Source organism: Taudactylus pleione, unplaced genomic scaffold (genome assembly GCF_031769625.1).
Source record: "Taudactylus pleione unplaced genomic scaffold, aTauple2 ptg000037l, whole genome shotgun sequence".
In the NCBI taxonomy this organism is placed as follows: Eukaryota; Metazoa; Chordata; class Amphibia; order Anura; family Myobatrachidae; genus Taudactylus; species Taudactylus pleione.
In genome coordinates, this window is record NW_028284439.1 from 12,807,894 (window position 1) to 12,816,813 (window position 8,920).

At 42.6% G+C, this 8,920-nt stretch overlaps 1 protein-coding gene across 1 annotated transcript; it reads right to left on the bottom strand.

Annotated features, from left to right (window-relative positions):
* Positions 1-578: 578 nt before the first annotated feature.
* On the bottom strand, positions 579-7,656 carry GHSR (growth hormone secretagogue receptor). Its single transcript, XM_088452331.1, has 2 exons — positions 6,885-7,656; positions 579-1,362 (listed from the first exon to the last, which is right to left on the bottom strand). The coding sequence occupies exons 1-2, from the start codon at positions 7,654-7,656 to the stop codon at positions 1,058-1,060; spliced, it is 1,077 nt and encodes a 358-aa protein (XP_088308457.1). The 3' UTR covers positions 579-1,057.
* Between the last annotated feature and the right edge of the window lie 1,264 nt (positions 7,657-8,920).

Here is an 8,920-nt window from a genome sequence, read left to right on the forward strand (position 1 = left end):
CTCCACATCTGAATCAGGCATAATAACCTCTTAAACCCATTTACAAATAACTGACAACATGGGATTTCCAGACAACCTATGCCTACACATGCCTTGTGGTGATATGTACACATATTTCAGTATTGTGATTAGTTTGCCATAAGGTTGCAGGGTTTGGGGGGGGGGGAGGGGGGGATTTACTGCATGCAGGTCTAAAGGAAGCATTAAAGTAGAATAATCTCACACACCATGGGGTTACTCTACTTCAGCAGAGCAATGCTCAGGACTGGCAAACTATTGACTGTAGTCTCCCTTCATATTGAAATTAAAGTCCTCCTCCTCTGCAAATGTACACTACAACCCTATAACCCACACAAGGGTATATTCATGACATAAGATATGACAAGAGATAAAATATTTTCTATTTTTGATTTTTGGAGATTTCTTACTCTCACTGGTAAATCACCATTGACTTGAATGGCACAGCTCATAAATCGAAAATCCCAAGAGATGCTTCATAACGAGTATAGATATCTCAGAAAATAAAAACAATGTAGGAGGCAAATATAATTTTGATGAGATTTTATTTTCCTCTCTTTTCTCACGTGACATTAAAACATCATACTGTACTCAACAGTAACACCACCACGAATCACCACAGGAAGTGCAGGAAACATTACTATGCATTACATAAAACCATAAACCCAAACGTTCATAGCAGCACTTCAGACATATAGGTTATAACTTATTAAATACTGTTTAAATGTATCAAACCTCAGAAAAGAACCATACTGCCCTGAGCACCCTTCTGAGAAACCAATACAAAAATTCTCTCTTTCTCTTAAGAAAAAATATCAATAGGAAAAATAATGAATATTAAGGTATGCACTGGCGCAAATCGCTGTTCATTCTTCCTGTTTCATATAATCCTGAGATACTATTGTGTGTGAAAATCCAATAAACACACAACACAGTCGATGAATCCTACATCCCGCAAATGTAAATTCTGGAATATTATGGCTTTGATGTTTCCTGACAATAGGGTGGTTCATGTTTTCGAAGTGCTGATAGTTCATTGTCATGTACTCACATTGGATTCTGTCCAAGCCGGAGAACTTTCATCATTCATTGTGTAAGGTGCTTTTCGAGAAACTCGCTTTAAACTGAATAGTCTGCTGGCAGCCACACGATATTTTTTAGACATAATGTTGTACAGAATGGGATTGATGGCAGCACTCAGGTAGAAGAGCACAAATGACACCAAGTTACAGTACTGGCTGATCAGAGCTATTTCCAAGGAACCTGCTTCAAAGGATTTAGAAAACAGGTAGCGTGCCACATGGAACGGCAGCCAGCATAGGATGAATGCAAACACCACCACGGCTGGAAGAGAAAAGAGATGGCATTTTACACAAGGCAACCATATGCTATTCAAATATATAATTTTTATTCAATGGATTACACAACTATAACATTGTGTCAGCCCAGTATGTTGTCTTGGGTGTGCATAATCACATTGCTTAATTTTTGCTGTGACATTTAGGCCCCTTAAATACAATAAAATATTAATAATAATAATTGGGTGGTATGGTTGCAAAGTGGATTGCATTGCTGAATCGCAGCACTGGGGTCATGAGTGACATTCTCACCCAGGGTCCTATCTGTGTGGGTTTTGTAATGATAACAAAAGTGGGTAAATGAGTACTGGCATGAAACATGAAACTTACAGTATAGGTTTCAATGACCACATTGATGTCAACATAGCAGTATCCTTTTGAATGCTTCAAATCTATTTAACCAGGGCTATCTTAATAGCATTGTAGGCTCTGGGCAAAGCAATGCACTGGGGCCCCTCCCCACCCATTCACGGGAATAATAATTGAAATGCTCAATAAAATGAAACCTTTAGATTTATTGGTACTTTCAACAAAATCAATGTTTAGACATAAAAAAATATGATGTAAAGCTCGCAGTGCAGCTGTGATTAGAGTATGGGGGCCCCAGGAGAGTGATTGGGGGGCCATACCCCACTCCCCTTAATCCAGCTCTGTGACTGCAGACTGGGAGGCAGGTAGAGAATGCTGCATGCCCACTCTGATTGTGTGCAATTCACAATCACAGCCAGCCTGCCCTATGCACATTGCATGCGGCCGCACACTCCATGTAGATGCCCATTGGCTCAGGTCACCCCTGCTCAAAGTTCCTAGAATCGTGGAGCCCTGGGCAGCTTCCCAGTGAGCCAATACGTTAAGATTGCCCTATATTTAACCAATGTTCACTTAGTACCCTGGCTGAAAGTGCTGGTTATAACTGTGTATTAAATGTGACAGCTTTTTATATGCGAAATCAATGGCGGATTTCTATTGCCACTGGGTAACCAGCCTGACATTGTCATCTGTATGCAGATGTGGGGATGGAGATAAATTCAATAGATGTATGTAAATGAGAATCTCACTTATAGTCAGTAGTAGAGATGAGTGGTTTGGTTTTCCAGAAAGCCAAACAAACCCGAGATTTGGGCTTCCGAGTCAACTCGAGTACCATCTCGAATCAGTTTTAGGGTTCCGAGCAGAACCGAGTCCTGACTCGGGTCTGCTGCCTTTTTCCGCAGTGGCATCTGCGTCTTATGCTAATGCCGCAGATGATTTTCAACAAACTGAGATGCCCGCTTGCAGTGTCCTGCGACGGTGCATTTCTGTCTCGGAGCATCTTGGACGCACCATCGACACTTGCACCATCCAGTTTCCTCCTCTGGGTGGTTCAGCGTCTTCCAGCAGCATGCCTGTGACACACCCACGTCTGTTTACGCCCCCCCCCCACCTCCTAGGAACGCCGACTAAATCCACAGACCTTGTGTCCGAATCTATTCTGTTTCTCTGAGCGGTAACAATAGTGACACGTGCGTAGTGCGACTCAGACGCATGTCTAGACTTACAACATCAGCTGTTTGCATGTGACATCACTACTGCGTCCACTATAAGTACCATTGTGTCTTTTTATGTATTTTTGGACAAGGCAGTAATCCTGCTGATGGAAGCTTGGCAGATCATGTTCTGTGCCGAATCCGGGCAAACGGATACCTCCACCTCCTCCGAAGTGAGTGACCTACGGACGTGCAAATGTGTGATTTCAGGTCACGCATGCATACAGACCCAGCACCAGTAGCTATCACTGCTATTGAAGTAGCAGTATGGACAGTAGGACAGATGCTTTTCGGAGTAGCTGTCCCCACACTGGTAATTAAGGATCCACTGCCGCAACTTGCGGCGAGTTGGATACTTAATTATCGGGGGCCCCTTAATAACCTATTAATTTATTTAAACAAAGCTAAAGTGGAGAATAAACCTTGCAGTCCTTCCTGGCGTCCGTCTTCCCGTAATCTCTCTTGTTGTGTCTATGCAGATGAGATTGTTTCTTTGATATTAATATCTCTAACCCAAAATGAAAATATATTTTCAAATGAGAATAGTGTGTACTGCCTGCCTCTCTTTGCCCTGCTCCAATGACTGATGTAACAGCTACATAAACAATAACATGTAAATTCTTCCGCGCACTTTTTTTGAGTGTTTTGTATTATATCTGCTTTATAAATAATCTGTATCATAGCAGATATATTCCAAAACATTTTAGTTCACCTTACATAGCGATTTATGTGTTACACAAATGTTTAGAAAATGGAAATCAATATATAAACTTCAGCATATATTTTATTTCAGTTGTTCTATTTAATATTGATGGCAGTGTTCCTCTCCAGTCATTCTTACTGCTGTGACATTATGGCAGATTACAAAGAAAATGTTCTCAATATACAAATACAATATAAATGAAAATGTACGGCTATTTGATATTGGAGACTTTTTTGTTTTACTTACATCCATTTTTACTAGAATATAGCAAATCATTTTCAAGAATTTTAAAATAAGATGGGAAAATCTAGGATTCGACTTGGAGGTGAGTAAAGCTGGCCATACACTGAACGATAATCAGATGAGCCAATGAAACTACTGCTCTAATCGATTATGGTTCTGTGTATGGAGCTGAACAATAATTGTTCACAGCATAAAAAGCCTATAAAACAGTCTGATGGTTTGGTTAGCAAATCTATACCATCCTCCTAACTGTTGTTCAGCCAACTCCGCGCTGTGAATGGAGATCACCTCCATACATCTTACCATTATAATTATAGGGTTATCTCTCCTCCCCTCATCTGACTATCATCCACTGGGTGGTCTGCACTAATCGTGCTTCCTATGGCTGGCTTAAGTATTGCCACCAAATGTATTTCTTTTTTGCTTATACACAATATACAGCAATTGTACCCTTAGAGCAGACTTGTATGTTGCATATGCTCATATTAAGGTGTCACTTGGTTACAAAATAATGCTTTGTGTTTTTATTTTATTTTTTCTTTACAGGTTGTATTCAGAGGTATGTAGTATTGGCAATTTTATTTATTTTTTAATTATTTTAACTAGTACTAGAAACAGAACCAAGTGAAGTCATTTCACATATGAGTAAAATAAGCATCTGTGCAGGTATGCAGAGTATGGAAGCTACTGTAAATCTTGTCTCAACTTGTAACTTTAGGTGACTAGTGCAGTGGTTCCCAAACTGTGCCGTGGCACCCAGGGGTGCCTTGGGACACTTGTAGAGGTGCCTCAGGTTGGTATTCGAGCACCAAATCAAATTATTTATGGTCAATGTAATGTAAATATGTGGACAAACAAAAGCGCAAACCTGTCCACCACCACATAACTGAACCTAAGGATGACAGGTCAGCACAATTTACTATACATTACTACTTTACTACAGATGGGCCCAGCTGGTCTGTTGCTCATAGCACGATATTCAGGTTTCAGAGTCGCGCCTTGGAATGTTGCGTGATGTCTGTACTGTGGTGCACCGTGGTGTTCTACAACGTAAAAGAATTCACGGCATGTAATACACCACTTTTGTTCTGAATTTCTCAATAACAAAGTTAGGGGTGCCATGAAAACAATGCTGACACTCTAGGGTGGCGTGATTCAAAAAAGTTTGGGAACCACTGGACTAGTGGAACCTTTTTTCTGAACTATCTAGGCAAACACAACTGGTGAGTACAAAATGTAGAAGTTGAACTCGTCTTCGGTCTGCTGGTGAGTCAAAACAGTAGGACCTCTAACTTCTACTAGTCAAGGGAAATGAAAAATATCTTCTTAATGGTCCTTTTTCCATTTTCAAATTTGTATATTTATTATATGAGTGATAATAATAAAAAAATATATTTTTTATTGCATTATTAATATCAGGCATTATGCCATCTCTATAAACATAGAAAAATAAGTTTATACCCCCTAATATCTGTTGAAGGAAAATTCTAATTTTCTATAAAGACCCATTGCCTGCTAATAGGATAAAAGCTTACTAGATGGTAGTCAGCCCAAGTACTGGTTACCATGAGAACTCATGGCAAAACATTTTTATAAACCAAACAATCACTTTCTCTTTAACCCTGTCACTTTCGGTGGTTAAGCAGTTTCTTATTTTTCTAGATACACAAGGGTACATTCGGAAACTACATAGGGATTATACAATATAAATCATACAGCACCGTCCCTGTGAGGAGGATACTGCAGTGTTACCAGAAAACAATAGTGTGGAAGTAAAAGCATAAAATAAACATATACAATAATCTAGGACGTATATAATAAAACATAAACTACTTTGTATGATTGCACTGACAAGTGTTTGTGCAGAGATGTAATTTAACAACACAGACAAGACTACATGCAGTCCTCTATAAATTCTTTTGAGTGACAGATTATGGAATAATTAGAATAATAAAGCTAACTGCCCAGTGATCACAATTATACAACCTATAACATCCTATACAGATGTGTCCTCATACAGTACGCCTATCCTCTAATCATCCCACAAAAATGTGCCTAAGCTGCACCATGCGTCCTGTCGCTCAGTATTTCTACTGACTTAGCATATCTTTTGCACTGCTAATGTGATAAAAGCACAACGTACACATACTCTGTACCCTGTACTTCACTAGCAGACTTCTGTGTAACAGAAAGAATGTTACTCTGAGCACTGATATGCATCGCACCACGCAACATTGGGAACATTTACACTGCCATGATTGCCAGAAAAGTACAAACTCTCAGCCCTCAGTACACTATAATGTTGTTTGCGGCTGCAATGTAAAAAAAAAACGCTACAAGGGCCCATTTACTAATAATCGCATTTGCAATGTGATCTGGGCATGACATTACCACCCATGATCGCATTGTGCCGGGAAGTATCATCCATCACATGCAGGTATATGGACTCCAAAAGGAGCCTGTTCCTGCAACGTTCCAGGAGTGCTGCTGGGGCTACTGCTCATGTGCGGCAGTCATTGCCGGGGAGAGTTACGGGGGAATTCTGCGGAGTGAAGCCCATAGGCTACAGCGGCTAACGCCATCTTCAGATAGCTGCGGGGGCCAATCTCCAGAATGTTGGTAAATTTGGCAGCATCGAATCCCCCATATATAACTATGAGGATGCGGCCGCCAGCGGGAATTCAGGGCTTGCAGCAGGTATCGGAGATATCTGCTGCAGTCCCTCCTTCTTACGTCTGGGGGAAACTTAATATTTGCGGTTAACCCCCGGAAACGTGTGTTTTCGGGGGTTAAGCCGCAAATATACAATGATAAATGAGCCCCAAAGTGCGAAAGTCCGAAACTAGCTACCTGTTGCACAATGTCTAGGTCACGCCACGAGTTTCGCGCCATACAGCGTAAAATCGCTATGAGAATGACACATCTGTATGTCCCTGGGGTGAGTAATAGAGGATACAGCAGCAATGTGACTTTCTCAGCTGTGTGTTATGGATCTGTTCTATACAAAGTGAAGTGTGATGTGAGTGTAGCTCCTACCCAGCATTTTCACAGTCTGCTTGTTATTCTTGTCCCTGTGGGAGAGGCTGATGGGTCCTATGGTGTCCCTCTGCCTCCGCCACAACTTCCTCCCGATCAGGCTGTATAGGACGGTCAGGCAGAAGACGGGCAAGAAGAAGAAGATGCTGGAGGTCCACACCATGACGGTGAGGAGCCCCGACCTGACCGCGTACTCCGTGGCCTTACACTCACTGGTGTCCAGTGGGTCGGTGCCGTTCTCATGCTCCACTCCGACCAGGACGAAGATGGGTCCGGCGCTGAGAAAGGACACAGCCCAGAGGAGGAGGATGAGCAGCCTGACCCTGCCCTTGGTGATGAGCACCTTGGCCCTGAGGGGGAAGCAGATGGCCATGTAGCGCTCCACGCTCAGGGCGGTGATGTTCAGGACGGTGGAGTAGGTGCAGCTCTCACTGATGAACTGGAAGAGCTTGCAGAGGGCGCTGCCGAAGTTCCAGGGCCGGTACTGCCAGAGTCGGTAGAGGTCCAGCGGCATGCAGAGGAAGATGAGCAGGTCGGAGAAGGCCATGCTGGACAGGTAGAGGTTGGTGGTGGTCCTCATGTCCTTGTACTTACTCACTACCAGCATGGTCATGATGTTCCCCACTATCCCAATGATGAATAGCAGGATGCAGGCGATAGTTATCCCTGTCAGCACCGGGAAGGGGAACAGGTAGACGGGCTCCTCTGGCCAGGAGTGATTATAGTAGCGGTGATCCATGCTGCTGTTCTGCCGGCGGCTCTCACTGGGCATCGTTCTCAGCTGCCCATGCATACAGAGGTAAGGGGGCAATGTGAAGGGCAAACCTATGGCACTTCCATCTCCTCTGCATATAGGAGTATCAGGGAGACACCAGCTAGAGGTATAACACAGCGGTGAGACGGCTCTGTCTCCATCAGCAGCGATGTCCAGGGTACGTCTTCGGTTCCTCTGTGTATAGGAGTATACCATCAGCTAGGGGGTATAACACAGACCCATACCAGGGTACAGTTGCAAACTCCTGGTTGCAGGTGCACAACCCATTGCCTTCCACGGAAAGCGTCCTATCTCCCACTAACCTGCCGATCATACATCTCTAGCTGCTTTACAGAGTGTATCAAGGCTCAGCTCCCAGTTCATGGTCGATTAGAGAAGACTGAGAGGTTCCTCTGCTGGACAGTATATTCATAATAATAACCCAGCTCTGGCACCCTTCTATTATATACTTCCATCTCATGGTTTAGGCACAAGGGGCACATGCTGCTGGGCTGGAGTGCCAGCTCTGTCTTCCCGTTGCTGGCTGAGGGTGCTCTGTGTATCCCGGGAGCTGCTGAAGGGACCTCAGCCCCCAGCACGCCCCCTCTCCCCTCCCATCCAAGCTGGCTTCTGTCAGTGTGCTCAGCTCCGGACAGGGGGACAAGATACATTTTTCCCTCTGATAAAATATAAATATTACAGCAGTTAAAATAGAACACGGTCATGTAAAATACCAACATGAGGATAATTGACGAGTGGGTTAATGGTTCCTTACTAGCATTAATCTAATGTATTATATTTACATGCATGCACACTGATACGAATCTGCTGGTCTGCAACAATGTGTTATAGTTTATATTCAAGTTTGGGCAATTTGTAACGATCCAGCTGAACTACTAGTCCCAGCATGCTCCAACAGCCTTTGGGTGTTCTTCAACTTCTAGTTCAACAGCAGTTAAATAATTAATGGATGCCATCATTTGTTACAGGATGCATAAAATATAAAGTTAAAATGTAGGCAACTATTAGCAGAAGTGCAAAATTCAAAAGTACAGTGACATATAGCAACAGGCATTTCCCTTTATTATGATGATAATGATTATTATTAACATTTATTTCTGTAGAACCAGAGTATCTCACACTTTACAATTGATGATGAAGAATAAACAAGAATAGGTAATAATAACAGACAGATAAAGCTGTAAGAGGGCACTGCTTGCAAGCTTCCAATCAATAAGCAAATAGGAGTTTGATACATGAGGTTATGTGCCACTTTTTCCAT

Excerpts from the sequence above, each read along its gene's own strand:
- GHSR (XM_088452331.1), bottom strand. The coding sequence starts at position 7,656 with ATGCCCAGTGAGAGCCGCCGGCAGAACAGCAGCATGGATCACCGCTAC. Across the intron at positions 1,363-6,884 it reads GCAGACTGTGAAAATGCTGG|CCGTGGTGGTGTTTGCATTC; the intron begins GTAGGAGCTACA and ends TTTCTCTTCCAG.